Source organism: Diorhabda sublineata, chromosome X, assembly GCF_026230105.1.
Source record: "Diorhabda sublineata isolate icDioSubl1.1 chromosome X, icDioSubl1.1, whole genome shotgun sequence".
Lineage (NCBI taxonomy): Eukaryota > Metazoa > Arthropoda > Insecta > Coleoptera > Chrysomelidae > Diorhabda > Diorhabda sublineata.
This window is the reverse complement of record NC_079485.1, coordinates 34,247,492-34,275,189: the sequence shown is the minus strand read 5'-3', so window position 1 is coordinate 34,275,189 and position 27,698 is coordinate 34,247,492. Positions and strand designations below refer to the sequence as shown.

Genomic DNA, 27,698 nt, shown 5'->3' with positions numbered 1-27,698 from the left:
CTCCAAAAATTTGACGATTATGTAAGGTAAAAATTGTACATCGCCTTTTCTCTGCTGCAATATTCACATTTATCAACAGTTTTATAGACCAAAATTATACTGCGTCTAGATAAACGATTTGGAGGAATATATTGTCCAAGAACTTTTATAAGATGACTATGGTAGACGTACACTATTAGTGAAGTAGAAACTACTGAGACGAAATGACGAAATGCATGGGTTTCCACGGAATATATTTTTTCTGGATAGGGCTACTTTTTAATTGAATTGAGTAGATAACAGGCACAATTATCCTTTCTGGTGTCACGAAATTCGATATTGCATATTTGAAGTTTATATGCGACCTCACCAGAAATAAAAGGTATTATTAAGTATCATCAACAACAGAATATCAAGTCGATATTCCTTTGAGAAAAATTTTACAACTGAACCCTACGTAGACGTTTAAAGATATGAATTAGTACCAGTTATGTTTCTCAACGAAGTTTGTTCATATATTTCCAGTGAGACACTATGGTTTTAACAAGACGGCCCTCCTCCGGTGGTATTATTTTCAGACAATATGGTATTATTTTTAGACAATATCTCAAAGAAAATTATTTTATGAGACTGGATTAAAAGACTGAGTACAATTGAATGGTCACCAAGGTCCCTAGAGTGAAATCAAATAATAAATTGATTAAATCTATTCGAAATTCTATCAGGTTCTACCATAGCATCGTTCGAAAGTAGACTGCTGAGGACATTTTCAACATACGTTAATTCACCCGTCGATTTTTTTTTCTAATTTCCAATTAACCACTGTAGTGAAAGAAAGAAAAAAAATATGATGAGATTCCATTCCATGAGATTTTAAATGACATACTTACATTTAAAGTTGCAAAATTTTATGACAATATATCGAACGTAAAATCAAATCACAAGTTCCAACTTTTTTTTTCAAATTTACTGGTTGGGCAATGATAATGTATATTCTCGAAGTTGATGGCACATTTGACGACGTTTTACATAAATTTTCGGAAAAGCATTAAGAATCATTCAATCTCGTTGCACAAAAAGTCTTTATGCTCTATGACTTGGTAATTTGGAGCGACTATAACTTAGAAATATAGAGAAATAACAAATTATTGGGACATATACATAGAAACAATACGTTTTTAATAACAAAATATTATAAGTTACTAAGTAAATAAAATATCCAGTAACTACATGAAGTTCTATAACATTGTTTGTAATATATACTCAAACAAAAATAGGTACTTTTTTTCAATTGTTTTCTGTTCTAACATTATTTCGTCCCGTTATATGTCGGAGTTAGAAGAGGTATAATGTTGATGTAAAAACATCTAGTAGCTTTGTAAGAATTATATTCAAACTAAAAATTATTAACTTTATGTAGACTTAGTTTTATTTATTATTAAGCTATATTACTCGAGCAAAACAAAATTTGTTATGGATGTTTCAGCTTGCCAGCATTCCGTTCTCTATAGATAGAATCGATGCAGCTCAAGTAATTTTGGCATTTCCTGGAAGTAAACATATTTGTTGTAACTTGAAAAGATCTAATAACTTCAGAAAGTCTATATTTAATGCCGTGGATACATCAGAAAAACTAATAAATATTCTCATTTAAACAGTAACTCATAACCTTCAAATATTTTTTTGGTTATTTCAATAATAAAAAATACTTATTAATCTTGTTTGTTGTTAAACACGGTATCATTAAAATATGCATCATTGTCACTAATACTCATCCTCATTTAACTACCAGTAACTAATATTTATGTAACTTATTTTTCAATTCATGAATTTCGCTTTCTTTTTGACGATTTGCTTTAATACATGTTAATTTGAATATTTAAGAACATCATTCATTTGCTTGAAACCTGATGATGGGGGTCTTTTGGTTATGTATTAATTGAAATTGCACGAAATGGAACCACCAAAATTACTCAATATTATTGCCGATAGTTATTCACACTTTTATACAGAATTTTCTGACCATATTTGGATGTATTTATGGTATATGTTTCACGTGCTATTTACTTAACGTATAAACCAATCTCATCAGTGGCGCACCTGTATTAATCTATAAACGGAATTTTTCTTCAAAAATCTATTTGCAAGTTTATATATTTAATACATTAAACATGATTCCCAAGTTTCACTATCAAATGACGTACGTCACACTCTCCCAACATTTTTATCCAACCAAAGATCAATAACGGCATATGCAAACATTTTCTGACAATCTGACGTTTGACTAAATTATTTTAGTGAAGCAGCTTTTGTTCGTTTGAAAACAATTGATTAAAAATAATGTCAATAATTGATTAAGTAACAACGTTTAATAGATAAGTAAAAGCGGTCGCATAGGCACAAATTACCCTAAAAGTTCAGAACACCGTAATTTGAGAGATTATCCAAAATACAACAAAGTACTTGAAAGCAGTTGAATAGATAGTAGTCAGTGAAAAACGTTTAAAACTACTAAAAACTCAAATGTATAATGGTTTATTTCTGTCTTTAGAGATATGCATCGTTTCACAAGTCACAACATTACATTGGACGAATCAAACGTTGGCATACACCCATCGAGTGAGAATAATTATTATTTTGGCTCACTAACATCAATAATGAGTTAAAGTTCCTTGATTTCTTACATATTCTCTAATGTGTCTAAATATGATCATTATCAGGCAATCAATATTCTCCTAGGATATATCATACAATGCCATCTCCATATTATTTCAAAGAGCCACCAAAGTTTGAGGAGGACGCTGTAAGTTTCTTTACGTTTTACAACTTAATTCTATATGAGAAATCATATGTACATTCTTATGGCTCCCGATGAAAAGTAAAAGTGAGCTTTAAGAGTCCGATATATCTACTGATCAACAAAAAATTGACAGCTACTACGTTTACCTCGTTTCCTTTTCGCCATCACTCAACCATCTAACCATCTTGGTTTTTTATTTTTGATTTCAGACTAGCCATTCTTGGTACCACTGAGTCGATTTCTTCTATTTCAGAGCTCTAGTAACACCAACTGATGCTGTTATAAAAAATGTCCTAACATTCTTTTCTGTCTACAAACCCTAAACCTTAAGATACTTTTTAGTATCAATCTGTATAATGCTACGTAAATTATCTTAATTATTGGAACTATCACGGAGCTCTATCAAATGCTGTTTCAAAATCATCCCACTATTAAAAGAAACAGTTTGTATGTAATGAAATTTTTAATAAATAAATGTAAAATACTTAAATGGAAACATGGTTTATACATTCAGATGTGGTCGAACTAATTGCATATGTGCGTTCTTTGTTTTGTGATCATTGTATGTTTCCAGAAAACCGATAGCCTAAGTAAGCTGTACGAAATGGATGAAAATCCAGAAAGGAAAGCTTGGTTAGACAAGTTGCTAGCGTTCATGGATGATAGGAGAACACCTATCACCACATGTCCAACTATTTCCAAGAATCCCCTTGATTTATTCCGCTTGTATATGTTTGTAAAGGATCGTGGGGGCTTTATGGAGGTTTGTACCATGGTTTATGTGTGAATCGACTCCATTTCAAATATATTTTGAAAACATATTCAATTATACTTTTAAAATTATCATTTTCACACTTTCATTTTTTTTATAAACTGAAATATTGTAATAATGTTTCAAGTATGTTAACTGCAAATCAAAATTTGATATGGAGAGATTTATGTGTGTTAAGGAATTAATGGTTTTTCAATTGTTGGTTAATTATGTGAGTTCATTCAATAGAAAATTTCGTGGTGTTTATATTCAAGTACACAGGATTCTATTATAGTTTGTTATTTAATCTCTTTGAATAACTAGTTATGAATTTTTTTCTTTCTACATAATTAAATTTCACGGTCCTGCTTAACATACATTCAGTTCGAAATTATTTGCTATTATATCTTATATTATTAATGTTAGTGAAAAATTGAATTCATATTATAAACGTTAAATAATTGATGTCTGTGTATTGCAATTGTGGAAGACGCGAAATTAGAATATATAACAAAGCAATACCATCAATTGAATAACCAAGCTTGGAGTATTTTTTAACTAGCACTCTTACAGGTGACTAAAAATAAAACGTGGAAGGATATTGCTGGGATGTTAGGGATTGGTGCTTCATCATCAGCTGCTTATACGCTAAGGAAGCACTACACTAAAAATTTGCTAGCGTACGAATGTCAATTTGATAGAGGTGGTATTGATCCTCAGCCTATTATAAACCAAGTTGAAGCAACATCGAAGAAAAAGAGCGCGAAAGCTACTTCAGTACCATCTCCTGGTTCTTCTAATTCCCAAGATTCCTTTCCACCTGGATCAAGTGGTACATCTATGGATGGCTATCCGACCTACGGTGGCTATCCATCTTCTAACAACCCAGACTACCCTCCACAGCGGCCTTCCTCGCAGTCTGCCCCCTCTCCACATGGAGGTAAGTCCGTAGTTAACGAAATGTGAGATTTTGAATTTTTATAATATATAAATCTGTTTTAACAAATATTAATTTGAATGCCACAATCCCATAATAAAAACTATTCCGAATGGAAATGGTTCTGTTATTGACATTCAAATTAACTCAATCCTCCATTTAGAAACGAAATTCCGGAATAACTTACGGAAAGACTACATTTAGACTTTTTCAAAATAAAAAAGTCAATAATGTTGGTAGCTTATAAATATTAGTAATACATCTTTGAAATGAAGCAACATTATAGTATTCTTGTAGGTCTATTTATAATTTTGATGAATGACTGAAAGAGTGGTATAGCCCGCCATAAGCTACTATTCGGATATGCATTTTAAACATATTTCCCTTCTACCAACTCCTTTGATACTTTAACGGTTTGGTTGACCTTTTCAAACATTTAATATCACTTGGGTAGAAGGATGCCTGCTAGATAGTTTCCAAAAAATTTTGAAATTTATCAAAACTCCGAAGTGTAGTTTCATTGAAAAAACCCTTCGAGTGCCACAGGTCAGCCTGGTATGGGACTAAATTGGAATGATATAAACACTTCAAACGACTAAAAATAGAGAGCTGCTACTAGTTTATAGTGAGCATTTATCACTGATGGAGTAATTTAAAAGAACTGTAGCTTGTTTAAACTACAGACTTTCTCATATACATACAACTCTTATAGCGTTTTTCCTTCTCTACATAATAATGATCATAAAATAGATGAATAATTTATAATGAATAACTAGAAATTTTACAAATTCATGCAAACTAAGACAGATACAATTAAAACATTAGCTAATATGGAAAAATACGATTCATTATAGTCTATAATGAGAGAAACAACAGTCGATGTAAAGAAATTCTTAAAATTTTTCTGATGTACAGGATGTCCGATTTCTGTGCATTTACATTGTCAATAGCTTCTAAAAGAACGTTTCGAAAATTAGCAAGATGAAAGAATCTATTTAGCCTTGTCAATGATTTTTTTATATTTGCCCAAACAAGTTCATTTGAGGTTAACTGGCAGTGATATTGTTGGTTTGTCTCTAGGAAAATCTTGTTCTCAGAAAGAAGAAGTCGAACTGGATACTTCTTTCACCATGTCAATTGGATATTTTTTTCTGGGTACTTTTTGGCAACTTTTAAAGAAGGCGATTGTGTTAGGGTATATTGTCGTGATTACAATCGAAAGTTGATCAATTTTGTTCCAAATGTTTCCAAAACAATTCTTCAAATACAAATTCAAAACTTTTCCCAGGAGGAACTATAGAGTCTGAAAGCCTACGTCTCATAAACTCTTGAGTAGATCCTTTTATCTTGTCTTGCGAAACTGTATGGTCTTCCTCACCACCTGATTCTGATTTTTAAAAATTTGTTTGATTCATACTAGGCATGTCAGTTTCTAGCGTTATATTAACTTTGTATAGTAGTGTGATCAAATATATATGAATTTTGTTTAATACCATTTCTCAAAAAATATTTTACCATAATTGTATTCGTTTTCCAAGATTCTTCTCAGGCTTTTTAATTTCTCTTTTAAAAATTATTCAATTCTACCAATAGTTAATCTAGAACACCATGAGATATCCACTTTCTTTTTAATACAAGGAGTAAAACACTTTACACAGAACACTGATATATCATTACTACTAAGCAAACGCGTGGGTTTTTGGAAGAAATAAAGAACAAAGTTAATTTAAAATAAATTAAGCAGCGGAAAAAGCAAGAGAAAATTCTAATGTGTTTTGTAAATATACTAAGCGTTGATAGGGTTCGCTCATATTTAAAAAGTAGTTAGACAATAGCAAGCAAATACTCGCTCAAGACGTGGACGCCACAATTATTTCAGAATTGTCTTGTAGAATTTCTAAAAATTTTTACACGTAAGGGTCTTGTAATTTATTGAATCTAATGGTTTTATATACATTTTCAAAAATATAATATAAATAATTCTCCTTGTTATTTCAAATAAATCCATTATTAATTTTTTGTTTTTCAAATTCTGTGATGTTCCAAACAAGTTACATTATATTCGCCAAATGTGAAATTGAAAAAAATAACAAATATCTTTGTTGGTGTTTACTAAAAGTGACAATGAATTGTTTATCTGATAACAATATGATGATGTGCTAGAATTCAATAATTCAGATCTACTGAATTGGTGAAAAAGTTCATTAATACTGATGAGGTCACTAAAAACTTTATATTAAAACACACGCAATATTCAATATTTTTTAAACAGGCATCATAGCATCTACTTTATGATTTATATATGATTTCCCTATAATAAACCTTATTAAACAAGTTAATTTAAAAAATTTATAGGAATGGTGTAAGCTGCTTCCGAAATAATAGAAACGTACCATATATAAATATAAAATATATTCCATTCCAATTAACACCATTCTCTAATAGTAGCGTTATTTTCCATATGTAACACCCTAGACCCATTTTTAAGACATAACATTCAATTTTTTGTTCACTTTAACTTTTGTGTGTGTGAAAAAAGCGATTGCACGATATCCAGAGCGATTTGGCCAATGATCAATGAAGAGAAAACAAAAGAGATAATAAGATTTGCGAAACACTCAATTCAGAAGACCACTGGACTGATCAGTGAATATTTTATTGTTGGCACAAGACTCCAGAAATGAGGAGTGACAACTGCACTGCGGACAACTGCAAATAATATAAGGGAGAAGAAGAGACGATTGAGATGGTGAACGACACAGTAGATTACCTCGAAAAAAAGCAATGTTATCCTCAAATGATTATCTCTACATACTTCTTCCACGTCCTTATTTTCTTTTGATCTTCGGTATATTATTCTATAATTGTTTTTGTCATTGAGTATGTTTCAATGTTTCAGATAAATCTCCTCTCAAGCAAGCTGTATCTTTTCTATTTCTTCCTATTCATTTGTGTCTAATCAGGGAATAAACAATTGTCACTCCATTCTTTCGTCTACTATAGAAAATATTCAGTTTATTTCAAATTTTAGGTCTTTCTCTGTTTTTTATTGTAGAAAAACCAAAAGCATTTACTTTTATCGGTTACTTTAAATATCTATAAAACATTCCGAAACACGTGAAATTTGAATCAGAAATTGATCTATAACTTTAAAATGTTATTTATGACTATCTTTAACTAATACCCTAATATTTTAAACGGGCTTGTGATATATCATATGAAAGGTTTTTTCATCTTTTCATTATCAACTCAAAAATGTTAGTTTCAAAGTATATTGCAACAATTGAATTAAAAGAAACGAAATCGTATTTTTTCCAAAATTCATTTGTTTAATTAAATGTATAGGATAAATAAATAGGATTTTGCCGAAGCGATCACGGTGAGCATTTTCAATGTCTACTCCATTGACATTAATATTTTTATGTTTTTATCATTATTGACAGTTATCACATTTTAATTTCTCATTATATTGTAGTGAATTTTATTACAATGTTAATTTTTGTAATAATCGAAACACAATAAAGAATAAATAACCTTTCAAATGATACATCACAAGCCCATACTTTTCATTTAAAAAGTTAGGATAAATGTCATAAAAAGGGGTTGGGGGTAGTAACAACATTTTCAGGTTGAACGTTGAATGTTAATAAATAGTTAGGTAACATTTGTTGTTTTTTTGAAATATATTTAAATTAACATAATTCGTTCGCCTAACTCCATCCCTAAACAGAGAAATAGGAAGAATTGTATTCAGATGACTAGTGATTGTCCATATCTCAAGTGTTATATACAACCAATTCATATTTTTTTAAACGAATAGCAATAAGGAAAAATTATGGTCGAAATAAATATTAGCAACTGTATTAGCTCGATTATAGTAAATTAAATTAAAGACAAGTAAAATTTTTGTTCTCTTTTTTATAAATAGATATCACTTGTACCTGATTTGTTCATTTTTCTTATATCAACTTGTTACCTATTAAATTTTGAATAACAATTCGATTTAAATTAAAAAACACCAATCTACTCATACGTGATGGATTTTAATTCACTTCAGATCAATTCGTTTTATGCTGTTATGTATTAAACGTATTCATCAAGTAACAACGTATTTTTGTTCACGTCCAGGAGGTGTGAACCATCTGAATAGTGCCACACCTGGAGGGCCCAGCCCTTCGAGCGGTGCTGCAGACAACGTAAGCGTTTCCAATCCTTTTGATGACGTTTCTCCAAGTCCGCCTCCAAGAGGTGGTCCATTTACAGGTGGACCACACCCTTCGTATCCCACTGGGACACCTTCTCGACCGCCTGGTCAAAATTACTCCGGACAACCTGGATACCAATATCCTGGACCTGGATCCGGTTCAAGTGCACCGCCAGACCAGTATTCTCCCTATCCCTCAGGTTCAGGTACGTTAACAAATTTCATTTTCGAAAAAAGCTACTTATTTTCGAGGGACACTACAAAAGTCTACCCAGCGACGTAATATTTTTCAAAAATCAGTGATAAAATCTTGGTCCAGATTTTTGCGAATTTGTGATTGATTGGACCGTCTGAAATTGAGTTAAAAAATAGTGAAATTTGTTGATGCTGAATTTTGAGTTGTAATTAGGAGAACTTATAAAGGATCCGGATAGTGCGGTGTTCTGGAGATGTTCAATTGTATACTTGGATATAGGGAAAAGCTAAAAAGCTAAGGATTGAAAAATTGCTTTTTCATTCTCTTACTTTTTATAATTATTGGCCATGGAACATTATTGTACATGACAGAAAGGAGTGGCGACGTCTACGTTAAATTCATTAGCACTTGGAGGCAACATAAGTAATATACTACTAACATTATTCAAGACCATATTCTCTAGAATTATTATTATATATATATATATATATATATATATATATATATATATATATATATATATACATACATACATACATATACATACATAATAAGTATGACTTTTCTGGTGCCCCTCATTTATTACTTTCGACAACAAAATTGAATCTCTACCTAATAATGAGTTATAAAAAGGGGATTACATTACAAAACTTTTGCTCCAGAAGGAAAAATATAAAGTATGTTCTTATTTCACATATGTCCCCCTTTTTCTCTGTAACATGGTCAAGTACATTACGTTTTATATTTAATATGCCCTTGTTCTCTTATAAAATTTTATTGATCTGCAATAAAATTTCTGTTTTTTGTTCAATCTTCAAAGTTCTTCATAATTCTCTATTCTATTTGATTAGCTTTTGTTAGATATACGTTTTCTAATAGCTTTTATTGTATTTATAATATAGTAAGTCCTCTTATGTGGTTTAAATATCAATTGCTCTGTTTGATTTATATGGTCTACTGCTCCAAAAATTGGTCATTGAATTGTGACATTCTATGATAAATGCTGATATGTGAATTGGGCCAATATCGTGCAGATTCAAGTATCACGTCATTTGCCTCCCAATTTTTTGGTTTTTTGAAACCGTTAAAGAAGTAGTTTATTTGAGACATGTGTCTTTTTGGTTTTGTTTCCATAATTATATCTTTCAAACAGAAATATGATCAGTTCTTTAACAGTTCTCAGTCTACAAAACGTATAATTTTAATGATTTTCAGATTGTCAATGTTTCTTATAACTCTTCGCAGTATCTAGAGTCTCAGTTTAATTTAAGAATTTTGTACAGTTTGTACCAGATAGAAGAGGTGTTATTAAAATATACGGTGAATTATTTAATGTTGAATCCATTTCTGGAAGACTCCTCATGGAATGGCTTCCGTCTGCTCTGTCGTGGCATTCTAGATGCCAGGAATGATTTCAAAATGTTTTTCCTTTATTTTTCTTACAGTTCTTCATTTTCAGGTTGAAAAGAATATTTTTCCTCTATATAGATTTAAGTGATATTTCAATAACACTTTCAGAGGATTAATCAAATTATCCTTATCTTTAATCCACATTGAAAAATAGGTTAAGTTGATTTCATTAAAAAACATTAGTGCACTGATAACAATGTATAAGTTGTTGGACGGACTACCAATAACAATAGTCCTAGTTTGAAACACTAACCAACCAGTTAAAAGCGGTATAAGTCGAAGACATCCAGCGCTACTACCAACTCCTCCAGTATAAAGCTGTAAAGAAATCTACTTTGAAGGAGATAACATTGGTATTTTAAAATAAGTTTCGGTAAATGTATATACTCAATATATATAATAATATATATTCAACAAAATTTGAGTTATGGCTACTAAGCTTCTGGTAAAGTGGTTATATTAGGTATCTGTGGGTTATAATTTGAAAAAATCTAAACGTTACATCGTCATCATGCTCTTAATCTTGTAAATTTTCAGTTCTTCAGTCAAATTTAACAACACTGTTGATAACTGTTGATAATTTTAAATATTTAAAAATTTTTATAATATACTCCTCTTAGTTTTGAATGCCATAAGAATAACGTGAATTCATTTTTTTAACTAGAATAAAACCTTTGTATCAACCATACAAGGTTCTCATGTTCTGTAATGTGCAATATAGTGGATAATTGACTAGTTATTCCATTTTGTGTAGTTAGTTTTGATGAATATTAAAACAGCTGAAACTCAAGATAATAACAATGATCAGTACTACCTAGATTATATAAGAATTTGTTTACAAACATTGATTAAATAATAATTCAAAGATAATAAATGTACCAAATTGAAACGATTACATATAAACTAGTTAAATCGTTGTTAGATATTTAAACAGATATGGATATTGATTAATATATTCATTCATAGAAAATTAGTTTGTTGTGTGTGCGTATTTAAGTTGGAGTAATGTTACATGGCCTTGAACTTGTTCATTAGCTACTGTTTTATAATTCTTGAAATCTTTCCATCTACGACGTCGTTGTGACGGTGAGTTTTCGCTGTGCTACAGTGATTATACTGTTAGCTTCCGCCATGTTTTTGCACCTTCTGTCAAAAATTAATACATGGATTAGCTTCAATATTCATAAAATCTCGAGTGTTGAGTTGAGAGTTGAGTTCCATCACGACAATGTTCCTAAACATTTGTCTGCTATTGTCGCAGAAAAATTAACACAACTGTGTTATGTTTTTTTGCCTCATACGACATATTCATTTGATCTGGCTTTCTTTGATTAATTTCTGTTTGAGCAATTTGCAAAAGATTTTTTTATGGTTTGAAAATGGTGGACAGTCGCTGGACTCGGTAGATTTAGAAGAATTATAGAAATATAATATAATATAAATAGAATATATTTTTTCTTTAATTTCTTATTTCTTAGGCTTAAAACACTGACATGGTACACTGAACATACCCGCAGGAACGCCCATCGAGAGAGATTTGATAGATTATCTATTTGTAATCGTAGGCGATGAAGCCTTTCCTCCCTCTGAAAATTTGCTTAGACCCTACGGCAGATCAAATTTATCTTTTGAAAAAAGAATTTTTAACTATAGATTGTCAAGGGCCCGAAGATATGTTGAATGCACATTTGGTTTTATGGCTAATAAATGGAGAATGCTGATTGTTTCTGATTTTTTTTATTAATAATAAATAAAATTTGAATTCATATAATTACCTATATTTCTTTTTTCCTCCTGGGTAGCATTCTCGCCAACAAAAGTTTTCGTTACCTCTTCCCAACAACGTTCTTTTATTATTTTGTTGGAATACTCATCTGAACGCATATCCCAAATCGCAGGTTTTGTATGAACTTCATTAATAAATCGGTCAATGTCCAAATTTTCCATTGTTTTTGTAATCTGGCAACCCTGAGACTCTCAAAAATTAAAAAACGCAACAAAAACGCTCGTCGTCTGTTTCACCACATACACGAACACGTACTGATGTGCCGACTAGAGTCGTAAAAACGCTTTCGTCGCACGGTACTCGATAGGGTACGACCGTCGATGATGCACCGTCTGTTTTATGTAACAGAAGTGTCGTAACGGAGCCGCCGAGGCGGCAGCCGACTCGACACAAAACGCTCTGTCTGTTTTAAGCCTTAGACCTTTTGATATAATAATGCATCTAAATGTTCTGGATTTTAGGTCTCTTCTGTTTCATAATTAGTTTTTTTTATAGTTTTTAAGAGAAAGAAATTTTAAAACAGAAGAGACCTAAAATCAAGAACCTTTAGATGCATTAATATATTTTTTCTATAATAAAGTAACTTTTTCATTGCAAAGTTAATCTTCCTTCTAGTTTATATTTCCTTTGATAAATTTTATGGATTATTGATCTATTTAATTTAAAATGTGTTCATTCATTCCAAAATAATCCCTACCAATATCCTAACTTCAAACATATTTTCTCAGAGCTCAGAGATTGTGTCATTGTCTACAAGTACTTTAAAGTAAAAATGTAATTTAATGAAGAAGTCAAAAATGGTATATTTCAACTCCCCTTTATCGCTGGTACTTTTTATTTGATAATGTCGATAATATTATCGGAGTTCTAGTATTTGGATGTTTTTAGATTTTTCAATTATATTATAAACACTTCTAAACTTGAATTTTGCGATCGTAACATATAGTTGATTCTATACTAAATGTGATATGTTAGATTTACTTTTATCAATTTTTCAACAATTGATAAAAATGATAATAAAATATAAATATACTGATAGCACTGGAAATTTCATTTTGTGTAAAAAATAGTATTTTTATGAGAATCTTGAACAAAGAGTGGAACTGAGAAGATGAGTGAACAAGTGACCAAAGGAATGACTCTTATAGATTCACATTCATATAACACTTACAAAAATGTGTCATTTGCAGGTTAATTTTCAATATTTATTTTGGTGAAGGCTCATGTTTTATCTTATTTTTTAAGGTTTTCATCATTCTAACATTCTTAAAAACAATTTAGATAGATATATTACCAAAATATTTCAATTCATTTTCACTACTACCACATCACATATTTTATATTAAACTATACTACTTACACAATATTTCCGTTTCATTGCAAGTTGTTAAAACTCATATTCAAAACTTTCTAGCTTTTGAAACTTAGATTCACATAAAATTTGTAGCGTCTCACATTCGGCAGTTAAATTTTTATTTAAAAAGCTATTTTACATTTTCAAAAAAGAACTTCACTTGGAATCTTTGCGGCCTCAATTATTTCATATCCAAAAATTGTCTTACTGTACTTTTTTTCATATCTTTGCTGATTTTTTTTATTTTTAAAATTTTTATCAGAAAATTTTGAAATTGTTAATTGTATTGAAAGATGTTGCAAAAATCTTATTGGACAAGATGGGTAAGAGCTGGATAAATGGTAGTTCTTATAGTGAGCTTACTCTCTTTCTTTTTCTGAAGCAAATGTTTGGTAATTTCGAAGTGTTGTTCAAGAATGGATGTCTAACATTTAGTCCATATGATATCAATTTTAATGGTATTTTGCCACATGCCACATTTTACATGTGGTAAATATAAGCTCATATCCTCATAATATAGTAAATACCTTTCTCTGTAAATTATAATACTTATAACTTATTATTTTCTCTGAAAGGCTATCCACCAGCTGTTAGACCAGTCTATCCTCCTTATTCTGGTGATTCTTCAGCACCTCCTTCAACACCCAACAATGCACAGGGACCTCCATCTTCTGCGGCACAAGATCCTTACAGATACAATACTACTCCTGGTTCTGGGTATAGTCCAAGACCTGCTTATGGACAAGCTCCCAGTAATACTGGACCTCCTACATCTCAACCAGGTCCAGGAAATTATCCTCAGCATCCTGAATACTATCGTCCAGATCAAGTACCAGTAAGTGCATCATCATCTATATTCATGTCAATGTGGATTTTCATTTCCTCGTTTTTTTAGCAGGGATCAGGAAGCGGAAGTGGATATACGGCGGGAACGAATGCAAATAAGAATATGCCACCTCCTGGTCCGCAAGTACAAAGAAGACACCCTGATTTTGCCAAAGATCAGCCATACCCATACAACCAACCTCGAGCTCCAATGTATGGTAAGAAGAATTTTTTGGTCATTTTATAATTATGATTGATCATGTGATGATAATCTTTCGTTATTTTAGGTGGTTGGCCAAATAATAACCAATATAGACCTCAGTATAGTGGATCGCCAGGTGCACCACAAGTTGCTCCGCAACAATGGAATCAGAGTGGAAGACCAGCAGGTCCTTGGCCTAGTAATCAAACTTATCAGCAACCACAACCAGGTCAACCACCGTGGCCAGGAATGGCACAGCCCACAGGACAAAACGCGAATATGAGGCCTGTTCATAGGCCAGGTAAACCATTTCCAAATATAATACCACCTGGTGGTGCCAAAGGTAGTCAAGCACAACCTACAGCCAGTAATACTTACAGTCATAGTCAGGTGCCTAAGCGAGAGATCATTTTTCCACCTGACAGTGTAGAAGCTACCGTTCCAGTTTCATATCGTAGAAAAAGATTATGCAAAAGTGATGTTGGTCAAATTGATGCTTGGCGTATAATAATGTGTCTACGATCTGGACTACTTTCAGAGAGTACCTATGCTCTTGATATTCTTAATGTACTTTTATTCGACGATTCCACTGTAGGTTATTTTGGTTTGAATCAATGGCCTGGATTACTTGATTTGTTGATGGAACATTTCAAGCGTAGTCTTTCAGACATGTTTGATGGACCATATCCGCGTGAAGAAGAAGACTTGGAAACCGAAGTTGATCTCGGAGGAGTGTCAAAACCAATAGATCCTAATTTAAAGACAGTAATTTTGCATGAAAGTACCAATTACTCTTTTATAACCCGCAAAGGACATCCAGTGAAATTAGTTGATAGAGCTGAAGATATATTTGTTCAGGATCATGTACGAGATTGGGATACCAAAGGAGATCCCAATCGAGCAAATACATTAGCGGATATTCCTACTGATCCATGGTATACCAGTGCAGATCACATCTTACCTCCTTTCCAGGCAGAATTCGGTCATATTCCATTTCATATGCGATTGGAAAATGATAATAAAGTTAAATGCGGAGAAAAGGAGGAACTTTTGGAAAGGAAAATGAAAAGCCCTACTCCCGATGAGGCGCGATCAGATAAAATTCCACCACCTGTCAAGATTTGTGACAAAAGGCGTAGGACAAAAACATTAAGTGATGTGTTATCTCGAATTAAAAAAGAATCAGAAGCAAACAACATGCTCACAGACAAAATAAAGACTGATGTAGTGAGTGAAAAAACGAACTGTGAGGAAAGTCCAAGTATAGATCTGAATATTAGTGTAAACGGAGAGTGTGGTGATTTGAAGGACCTTGTGGTGCGGGATCCGTCCGGTACCTTAAAACGAAGGCGAATTTCTGAGTATGAAGATGAAGCTTATGCCAGAGATGAAGCTAGTTTGATGCTCATTACTGAGAGTCAGGACAATATTGGGAAACGTTGTGTTTGTCTATCCAACATTCTTAGAAATCTCACATTCATCCCTGGAAACGAGATTGAGTTCGCAAGAAGTCGAACATTTTTAGCACTTATTGGCAAATTACTTTTACTTCATCATGAACATCCACCCAGGACGCAAAAAACTAGAAATTACGATAGGGAGGTAAGAAGCCTCATCACTGCTATCTATAAAATTAAAATATTTTTCTTTAAACTGTCAATTTTTTAATCAAATAAAATAGTTGCATACAATTTTCAAATTATTTCTCAAATAATAAATCATATAATAATATTGAGTTTGAAGTTAACTGTGTACTTTGATATTCATATTTACAGTATTAATACTTGAGTTTATAGTTCTTTTATTGAAATTAATATCCTTGTACCTAATAAAATGCTAAAACGATCCCCTCAATTGATCCATAAAGTTAAATTTTCATGAAACAAGATGCCACAAGCAAATATAAACCTCCTTCTTTTGTTGATGTCTAGATATATTCAGGAGTATATTTAGCTATGTGGCCACCAAATACATAAGTTTTTTCTTATTACATGTTATTAAAACTTCTTTCAAATGTTTTTCATTCTAGATTAAGGCTATCATATTACTAAAAAATTAAGGTTGATGAATGCCATGGAGTATATAAAGTATATAAGCTTAAAGAACACATTAAAAAGAACATGTTTAACTTTTTAACTCGTAATTATTTTTAGTATCAGGCTCATTAATGTAACTTGTATTGCTTATTTTTCCATAATTATCTACTAACAAGGTGTTTTCATTTTTAGGAAGATGCAGACTTTGCAGATTCATGTAGCAGTTTACAGGGTGAGAGTGAATGGTGGTGGGACTTCCTAATACAGATTAGAGAAAATATCCTTGTATCAATATCGAATATAGCTGGACAAATAGATGTATCAATATTTGAAGAAGAAGTGGCTAGGCCTCTGTTAGATGGACTTCTTCATTGGGCAATATGCCCTTCAGCGGCTGGTCAAGATCCTTTCGCTTCTGTATCTCATTCATCATTGCTTTCTCCGCAGAGGCTAGCTTTAGAAGCTCTTTGCAAGTTATGTGTCACAAATAGTAACGTAGATTTGGTAATAGCAACACCTCCATTTTCCAGATTAGAGAAGCTCTGCGCTGTACTCACAAAGCATCTGTGCAAGTCTGAAGATCAGGTATTGAGAGAATTTTCAATAAATCTGTTGCATTACTTGGCCGCAGCAGACAGCAGTATGGCTCGAGTAGTTGCTTCACAAACACCTTGTGTTTCACTATTAGTGGCTTTTATCGAGCAAGCAGAACAGAGTGCTATGAATGTAGCTAATACGCATGGGATTAGTGCTCTAAGAGAAAATCCTGATTCTATGGGAACAAGTTTGGATATGTTAAGAAGAGCAGCCGCGACATTAGTATTTTTAGCTAGACATCCCGAAAATAAGACTTTACTGGTGCAACAGGAATCAAGACTGCTTGCTCTAGTTATGAGTCAGATACTAGATCAACAAGTAGCTTTGTTACTCTCGAAAGTTCTGTTCCAGATATCTCGTAGCTAATCCGATCTACTCTACATCTGTAGATACTGAACTATTGAATTGTTTTGTTGTCTATGCGGCCTTGAAGGTGTACAGAATAGACCTATATATATATATTTATATATATATATATATATATATATATATATATATATATATATATATATATATATATATATATATAAACCATTTACCGACCCGTGTATAGTGTGATTTTCCTCGGCGGACTTCTACCACAAAATAGAATTGACAGTGTGAGTGCGCGTGAGTGAACATTTGAGTAAGAGTGTTGTGTGAAATTTGACACCAATAGACTAGATTCGGATATCAGGACCTCTGTCGATAATACTAGTTAATTCACATAGTGTAATTGTAATCCAATAATTGTACCATTTTGTAAATTAAGCGAGATTTTGTCTTTCTGGAAAATGTTTAACATACATCCATGTTACTTATTTATTAATTTGATATAAACCTACCTACAAAATAAACAGTAGAGTCGAATTGTTCTGGAATAACCTGATCTGGTGTGATTATATATGCAGTGCAGGTGGTGTCGTCATCTTGATTTTGTTTCCTGCACACACCCTTCTCTTCATTCATGTTTGGTATTACTGTGCGAATGCTTTATACATGTCTGATAATGAATTTAAATAAATAAATGTACAAAGGAAGTACCGAAAATGGTGTTTTTATACTTATACAAGTTTTAATTTTCTATGTATATTTAGAAATGTTTTATACATCCCATTTTAGCTGTTACATTGAATTGAACTCTGTTAAAAAAGAACAAGAAAAGACTGTTATCATTGAAAACAATGGCAGTCTTGGTCTAGAACTCAAATGTAGTTTAAAATATGTGGTGATATTTTTCTGGCTGTAGGTATAATTCATTTTATGTATGATTGCATATTGTAAAATAAGTAAATGCTAAATACATTAAAACTTTTTTAATTAATTTATCACAATAAATCCCAGCAACGATTTTCGAAGCAATTCCAAATTTTTCGGCACAAATTGGAGTGTGGAGATTTCAACAACAATAATTTTTTTACAACATGAAAACTAAAGGGAATTTACTCTCCTGCTTATAATTTGAATTAAGAACATAAATCAAATTTCATGTCGAACCAACAATACATATGTAATTGAATAATACAGTAGTATTCAAAGATTTTCTAGCACTTTAAAACTGAAACCTGGTAGTGGAGTTTATCCGAATATAGCAAATTTTAAACACAAAAACTCCTTAAATTAAATTCTTGAAGTGCAGAAATCTAGTGTTGAATATTTTTTGGAAAATCCTTATCCAAGCATAGAGCTCTTATGTTATTTTGAAATTCTATTTGCAACATCTGATTGTTCATTTAGTAGAAACATGCTGCATAGAATATCCTTGTATACAAAATTGATTAATCATGAAGTTAGATAAATTATATTCAGTTTTGTTCCTCTCAAGATTTTTTTTTATTTAATCTGGTTTTTTATCATTTTAATGTGTGAAGTTATAAGAAAATTGGAGAAAGATTGTGTTTTGTTTGTTGAATTGTTTGCAATTTGAAAATATAAGGTAGGTACTACTGATTTGTTTGTAATAAATCATAAAATCAATATCCTGACCTCTGTTTCCCTCTAAAGTTCTCTCTCTTGTATGTTTTGATTCTTTCATATTGAAACGATGATCTTGCTATAGCATCATGCTGTTTACCTGAAATGACCACTTTAATATCGAAATAGTAACACCAAAAATCACCTCATCAAAGTGAATCTAGGTTATTTTAGTGAACATACTTGATACATCTATATCAATAAATCTGTTTTGGGATAAATGAATATAATATTGACAAAGGGGCACATAATGTTCTATAATTTAATTCGTTTAATACTATTTTTTTATATATACTAGGTATTTTATTAATGTTGGTCAAAGCTGAAACCATGATTTTTTCAGTTTTCGGTGAAAACCATATCGATGTAAAAATTTTTTTGATATAAATTTTTGATACATAAAACTCTAGCTAGTGTAAATCTAATACTTTTTACTCGAGTAAAAATCATATATAAAAACGAAAACTCAGTTAATGTAGCTACAGATGACCTTATTTTTTCAATAATAAATAATTTTTCAATGGATTTGAATTTTTCCATCTTCAACTCTACACATTTGTTGATAATTATTTGTCAGATAAAGTAACCACAACTTTTTATCAAATTAGTCTTTTTTCATTAACATAATCTCACTCCAGTGCTGTTCTCACATTATGTCTTTCTTGAAAAACAATTAATCTTTTGCTTCAATACGTAAGGTTGTCTCGACGATAAAAACAAGCAAACAAGCGTTTTTCCAACAGTCTGAATTGTCATTTGTACAATTATGAAATTGTATCTACAAAATTGTATTTGTGCCCATAGATCCAATCCTAATACATTTTTCTTTTCAAAATTGAACAACATACAGATCGTGCTATAATCATCTTTGTTTTATCAAGGTAGTTAATAAACAAATACTTACACGCGTTGTGTTTTCAGGCTAGATTCACAGGTTGTTAACTCGGCGAACGGTCGATTTTATTTTAGCGAGGGTCCCAGTTTCGTCATGTGTTTTGGAGACGTGGTTAGAGACACAGAGCTCGAAATCATCATCTCGTTTTTGGTATCCTTGTAATACATTGATTTCATTCTTATGTATTTAAAAATCTTTATGTTTACTGCAAATTTATAAAAACGATATTGCAAATTTTTTTGTATTTTTCCATATAACCGCTTCACCAGCTAAGCTAAGCTACAATAGCTTAATATATATTATCAAGATATTGAATATAGAATTTTTTCAATTTAATTTGACTAATATCAATAAAACACTGTTATTGGAAGTCAGAACAAAACGAGAATATTTTACACGATATTGATAAGTGTTGCATTAGGTAGTTTGGGCATCACAACTTCTGAAAACACACACACACACACACTTGCGCGTGAGAAATCCCGTCCCTCTAAGCATCCACTCCCGGATAAATCCGCGGGTGGATGCGAAGAAGAACATTCCAACCACCCCCTGTTATATATATGATTGTATATCAAGGATTTGACTGTACACTATCTTAATATTGTGTTTTTTAAATATTCCCGATAGTTTAGAAGTAATTGATTTATATATTCAAATTGAATATTGATTTTTGAAACTTACAAATTCAATGTTTTTGTTAAATGATAATAACATTGAGCAACATGCCACTATTTTAAACTAATTAATTTTTAATATTGTTATAATTTATACACATTTGTATATTGTACTTGATCATCTCAGTCCCAGACGATGAATACATAAGTATTGGGAGGCTGGAAATATATTAGAAGAAACACATGGTGTTTAATTTTTTAGTTTGCAAAGACTATATATATACATATATATATATAATATATATATATATATATATATATATATATATATATATATATATATATAATATTAAGAGTAACCAAAATCAATAACTCTTTCAATGTCAATTTGAATATTGAATTCTATGAGTTTAAAAATTTTGATAAGCATTAATATCATATGAAAAATCACCAGAAATCTCAATTAATTATTTCCCATTCGACAAATACATACAGTAAAGTTCTTAATATTCATTCTGTTTTTACTATTTTTAAATTGTGATTCAAAATTCATTGGCCAGTCTTAAGAGGTGTGACAGCAAATTATAAATTATTAAGGTCATTCTATATATAATGAATCTGCTAGAAATTACTACAAAAAACGCTTGTTCTTAGAAACAACATAATTGCTCAAAATGGTCATTTTGTTAATAATGAAACTGTTTTTAATAACGTTAGTGTAATCTATGCATATCTTTCAGTTTTGCAAAAACAAATTCTAATAAAACTCAACGATATTCGTAAAGACAACTTATCACAATTAAACATCATTTGTAACAATTTGATCTAACATAACTGTTAATGAGATGGATTTCAATTTCGAAAAATCGGTTGAATAGCAACCAAAACCAATCTTATCTTGTTATTTTAAAATCTTGATATTTCGATATTTTGCGATATTTATCAAAATGTACGTTGACATTGACAATTTTCATTATTATATCAGTTAATAGATCACATACAACTTGAATATCAAAATAAAAATCTTTTCTCAACCACATTGAATGATTTTTTATTTCTCAAAATAAGTAGCAATATTTAATTAAATTCTTCATAGTTACATTGAATTATATAAAAAAATTTCAATTTAATTAGATTAGTTGGATATTTTCTATCATTTATCATTATTTCTTTGTATGAGATTTTTAGAAATATTTTTTGATGTAATATCTATTTTAATATTCATGATGTAGGTATAGTATCCAAAATAAGTTCTTCATCTCACACACTCATTTGAACAGGACGTGTACACTATGAAACTAAAATTGTCGAGCCTGTCTTTCAACATTACAAAATTTATTTTTCTCTGTGAGGTATTACGCGATTAGGAAACGTCCTCAGATACTCTTCCATGCTTCTACAGTTTCCATCAAAAACTGAACACCAATAACACCATCGCTAAATGAGAAATCTCCACTCAATTAAAAAAATATTACTTTTTAATTCCTAGAAGAACTGAATTACAAATTTGTTGGATAAATTCGTGTTAAAGTCTCGACTTTTTTGTAACTTGTAAAAGGTAGTGTATATCATGCATCTGCTCAGTGTCGGTTCTTATATATTGTACAAAACCAGCATATTGGTGGACAAGAAAAATATCACATATAAGCAAAGAATACGTAAAAAACAAGAGGCTATAATAGACAAGAGGAATCAAAAAGGGCGATCCAAAATGGAGTCATGCTTTGCTGGAGGAATATGAAACAACAACAATAAAACTCATAGAAGCGATTAAAACCGCAAAAAGTAGATCTTAAGTCTGAAAGGACTTAAATCAGGACATTTAGGAAGATGGCTATAGAATTATTCGAAAAATTAACTATTACCCCCCTCATACACAGGTATCAATAAAAAGTGTAGTGGCCAAACTGTTTTCAGTCTATCCAAGGTTGACAAGGTGATCAATCGGGACTACGTGATTATATTATATAATAGCTTAGCTTAAAGGGGAGTGTTTGCAGAAAAAAGCATGGTTTGTTTTAGCTTAGCCAACATTCTATCGTCCCATTTGTTTCTTATTTATAGAAGGAAGGTAAGCTGTACGAACACTCAGTCCTAGCGAGGCTTAAGCAAGACCCGAAAAATTATGGAGGTCTATCGCCCACACACAACGGTTTTCGAGAAAAAGTACAGACGGTGGACGCTATCAATGTTGTCATGCAATTAGCAGAGCGAGAGTCAGTTGAGCACGCTACATAAAAGGATCTGTGTAGTGGTATTTATCGATGTAAAAAACGCATCATGGCAACTGATATTGAACAAGCTGAAAGAACGAAAAATGGAAAGGAGTCTCTTAAAATAATTAGAGAGGTAACGTTCTGTTTAACGATCTGCTTCGGATAGGGTAAACAGACAGTATGGCGATACCGATTCTTTCATGAACCTTGACGGGGCACGGCTGCTTTAGAGACTCCCTTTACGAAAAGAAAAAAAAACTGAATCAAATACAAGAAAATACTGTTTCAGAGTTGATGACATTTACCATACCTTGTTCATATGTCAGCGATTGGAAATGTTATGCAAGAGACATACGAAGATGTTCAAATATCCTTCAACTGTTGAAGTCTCACAAATTAAATAGGAACCAATAAATCTTCCCCTTACGATTCTTACCCAAAAATTTTTTCGAGGCTATGGGTGTGTTTTGTCTGAATCCAGTGGGGATTTTTCCCAGCTCAGTAGCAACAATTGTGTCGAATTACTGTACCATTTTAATAAAACGGCACATCTTAAAATACGAAACTATTAAGAAACTTTAATCACAATGCTTGATGAAGATTTTAAAGAATTCCAAACGTCTGGCCATATTATCTTCTGAGAGTTCATGAACAAGTTAAACTTTGTATGGGTGTAGTTTTTCTATCTACAAAAACTTTACTACAAACGACTAAAGAACATTTTGTTGTAATCGCATGAGGGTTGCCTCCTAATGACAAAAAAGTTAGACACTTTCTTTACCATCTACCCTTATTCCTGATCTGAACAAGTAATAATTACAGGTCTCTTTTGTGACATAACCAATATGAAGCACTGAAGAAGTAGAGATATGAAAGGTAAGTGTTTTTTTTCTATCTATACTCCAGGGTCAAGCAGTATTTATCAAATGTTTGAAAAAAATTGTTCATAAATTGCTAGATTGTAACTATTGTTGTGCAAAGGAAATCATTGTAAACTTTAAAATGAGTGAAAAGTAAATATAGAATCTTATCCTAGTATTTCAGTATTTCTTATAACAATGAAAATATATTTTTGGAATCATGGAGAATCTGATATTGTTCATGGTCTTACTTTCAAAGTCTATTATAGTATTATCCATTAAATATGCACGGAACCTAAGAAAAGATCACCTATAACCTGAATATCAAAACAAAAATCCGCTTTTACTCCAATGAATGTTTTTTATCTTTACCATATCTTAAGAATAAGTAGCAGCCATCAATTGAATTACTCATATTTGCATTTTGTAATTAATAAAATTGATTTAGAAATTTTATTCAAATTGAAGTCTTTATCATTGACAATGTTCCCGTTTTTGTGTATGTGAATCATTTCTGAAAATTTTCTTTTAATGAATTTCGTTTCAAAGATTTTCATAATTGAATATATAATATGGATACTTCAAGATTTGTTGATGCAGTTTTTTCATTGTATTGATGACGTTTTGATTTATTCTCTGAATACTGAGATGTCTGACCTATGTAAACAGCGTCATAATCATAATAAGATACTTGACATTATATTTTGTTGTGGGGTGTTAATAACTTGAAAACAGAATGGTATACAAAACCGGCTTGGTTAATCAATTAAAAAACAAAACATCAAAATTACTTTAATAAATATGTGATTAGTATGTCATGGAGGACAATAAACATATCGAAATATTTCATTAAACTAAAATCTAAAACACCCAAAAATAAAAGTAATATCTATCTATCAAGTACCTTGTAGTGATTGTGACACTGTTTACTAGGACACACATTACAATATTTAGAAAATAGATTTAAGTTATCAATACGACAAGATATAGAATAAGAATAAAACTAACAAACCTTGAAATGTAAAAAAACACATTCAAAAATTTTGGAAACAGAGTCCAGTACCAGAAAAAAGAATTTTTAGAAATAGTTCACGTACATAGAAACAAGAAAACCGTAAGTAATAAAAAATACCTAAATAATTTGAGTAAAATTTATAATTACGTATCATAAATTTCAGTTGAAAAGGAATTTGAAGTGTTGAAAGATTCGTATGAAATAATTTCCAAATTTTGGAAACAAGTTAATGGCAAATGAGACAAAGAAGCTTGTCGAAGCAGGAACTATAAGAATATGCCTAAATGTTTCACAGTGTTATCACTGCTGGAAGTACATTACACTCCTGACTGTACAGTGGAAATTGATGGAAAGTGAGCTATACCGTACTTGTGGTTAGGAAGGTCATCAATTCAAGGAGTGGAAGAACGAAATATTCTGTTATTTGTGTAATGCTAAAACCACAGTGCGGGAAAATGACCACGACCTCACACGCTTTAAAAGATATAGCCAAAGAGAATACAGTCTTACATTAGAAAGAGTCAGACCATTTCCTAGTATTAGCATAGATGAAAATGAAAATAATGAGAGAACGCAAAGCTGGAAAAAAGTGAAACATAAAGAAATTGGATACGATTCATGAAATCCGTAGGCTACGTATACAAACTAAGGGATGGCTTTAGCTCTATTGACAAAAAATATAGAAATATAAGAAAAGCAGTGATAAATGTAGCAAACATAATACTGGGGAATGGAAAAGTCCCACAAAACTGTGGTTTGAAGATGAATATATGAAAGATACCTTGAAATAAGCGGCCGGCTAAGACAGGAAAGGACTAAATGACATTACATATGATTTAATTCTAGAGTCTAATAACAAAAATATACGACATTCTTAGGGAAATATGGAAGAAGAACAATATGCTCACAGAATGGAATAAGGATCTGATCATTCTAATCCTGAAAAGGAAGACTCCAAGCTCTGTGACATTTATAGACCCAAACACTTCCTGAACAAAATTCAAAAATTCTAAACACTCTTTAAGAGATAGACTAGTGGGATATATTAATGAGAAACTCGGAGACTGTCAACAGGCAACAATCGTCGCAGTGTATTTGATGCAAACACGAGAAAACTTTTGTGAACACGAAATGTAAGTGCATGTGATGCCTGTAGATTTTGATAGCATCCTCAGGAAACCCTAGACCAGTTAATAAGGAACAAAGGATCTCCTAAAAGTTTATTAAATTAGTAAAAAAAAAATTACGATGAACAGAAGGCAACAAAGTGGAAGCTATCCATAGGTCGACCTAAAGCACACTGGGAACAGCAATTAATGTAGGATATTGCAGCAGTGGGGATGGAGAATGAAGACAAATCATGGACAATAGAATAATAATAATCGTTGTTCTCGATGGTAAACATATTAATTTTTATTTCATTTCGTATTTTTTGGTTTCAGCTATTTATTTCCTTGGTGAAATTGCAAGGAATAGGCCTCGGAATCAATCATAAGAGGGTTGAATCGTTGCGTGGAGTAGGCAAATTGAGACCATGATATCGGTTCAAAGTAGGAGCCGAAACGTTGACAATTTTCAAAATTCCAACGCGGTTCAGCCCGTGAACCTAGTTTTTTTCTTCATATATATATATATATATATATATATATATATATATATATATATATATATATATATATATATAAATTTCTTCAATTTCTTTGACCTTTTGATATATTAATACATCTAAATGTTCTTGATTTTGGGTCTCTTCTGTTTTAAAATTATTTTTTTTTTAATAATTTTTGGAAAATAAAATTTGACGTTCCAACTTTTCATTAAGTCTTCATCAAAATATTATTACTGACTTAGTGAACGCTAAGTGGCGCCATCCTCACGTCCATCTGCGAACCACGGGTCAGGTAGAAATCTAGCGTAGTCGCCAATAAGATTCGTTGTCTTCAGTTTGGGTCTCAAGCCCGAACGAGGGTTGTTAAACTACTCTGATGAGACGTAATAATGTCGAAACTAGTCAGTAGTTACAACCTCTCCTTGCAATTGTGAGCCATTGGGAATGTTAATTTTGCCAAAAAGGTCGATTGACATCACGCTTTTCCGAGGAGTTGTAATTCAATATTCGTCGAGGCATTAGCCAGGAAAGTAGTTGTTTTCTCCTCTGAACAACAGTAGAAAAAGCGGTGAATAGTAGAAATATTTTTTTTTAAATCTAAAAGATTTTCATAGATTACACTAAGGTTACTTAAATTAGTTCCTTTATTAAGTTTGTAATTTTTACTTATTGTAAACTTGATATAGAAACTATTACAATTAATAACATCCATTTTCAATAACACATTTTTTGTTATAATAAAAATTACCAACAAATCAACACCAATGCGCTCTTAATATTCTCTATACTAAAAGAGATCACTTTGGTATTTTATTTTTCCTACCCCACAATAGTAAAGAACAAACATGTAGAGCTGAATAAAATATTATGCATTGAGAAAACATATAGTTTATAGTCAAATAAAAGCATTTTATATAATTATGACAAACAATGAAATAAGATAAATAATAGACATAAATGGTTAGAACAAGTTAGTTAAAGCAGATGATAAAAAAATAAGGATACGTTGACTGTAATGATCAAAAACACAAAATTACAAATGAACGAATTGCACTAAATGTGAAATGATAGAAACTGATTAATTCAGTAAATAAAATTTGCGATACTATAGGCGGAATTAGAACGAGAAAAAGAGATTAACCAGTTCAGATTTGAATTCATATCAAATCTAATTTTAGTAATAGAATAAGAGTATCTATTCATTAAATCCTGAGGAGCTCAGTATTATTATCTATAATTGTACATTTTTTTCTAGTCAAGTTAATGTTATATCATTTCAAAGCTTGGGGAAAAAGGAAATTTACCTTTTCCTCTATTTAGGGCCAATTTTATGACTAAGAGTAAAACTGGAGATTCAACTATGGTTCAAACTCTAGTTTAAACCAAAAATAAATAAAATTCCTCTATTCTACATGACACAGTTAAATAGACATTTTTCTGCCAGTTGTCACTAGCG

The 27,698-nt window shown here is 31.3% G+C and overlaps 1 protein-coding gene and 1 long non-coding RNA gene across 7 annotated transcripts in view; one reads left to right on the top strand and one right to left on the bottom strand.

Annotated features, from left to right (window-relative positions):
* LOC130450937 (trithorax group protein osa) overlaps positions 1-17,576 on the top strand; it is an 88,012-nt gene extending 70,436 nt beyond the window's left edge. For 2 of the 6 annotated variants that reach the window (XM_056789682.1, XM_056789684.1), the window contains 7 exons: positions 3,354-3,542; positions 4,104-4,470; positions 8,596-8,877; positions 13,993-14,252; positions 14,313-14,460; positions 14,530-16,046; positions 16,673-17,576. In XM_056789682.1, the coding sequence (XP_056645660.1) occupies positions 3,354-3,542; positions 4,104-4,470; positions 8,596-8,877; positions 13,993-14,252; positions 14,313-14,460; positions 14,530-16,046; positions 16,673-17,443 (3,534 nt within the window). In that variant the 3' untranslated portion in view covers positions 17,444-17,576. The remainder of the gene's footprint in view (positions 1-3,353; positions 3,543-4,103; positions 4,471-8,595; positions 8,878-13,992; positions 14,253-14,312; positions 14,461-14,529; positions 16,047-16,672) is intronic. The other 4 variants (XM_056789688.1, XM_056789687.1, XM_056789683.1 and 1 more) reach the window with 3 other exon arrangements.
* LOC130450938 (uncharacterized) lies at positions 1,314-27,599 on the bottom strand. The gene is made up of 3 exons (XR_008910648.1): positions 27,547-27,599; positions 19,935-20,130; positions 1,314-1,526 (listed from the first exon to the last, which is right to left on the bottom strand). It is a non-coding gene; the product is annotated as an uncharacterized LOC130450938 (long non-coding RNA).
* Between the last annotated feature and the right edge of the window lie 99 nt (positions 27,600-27,698).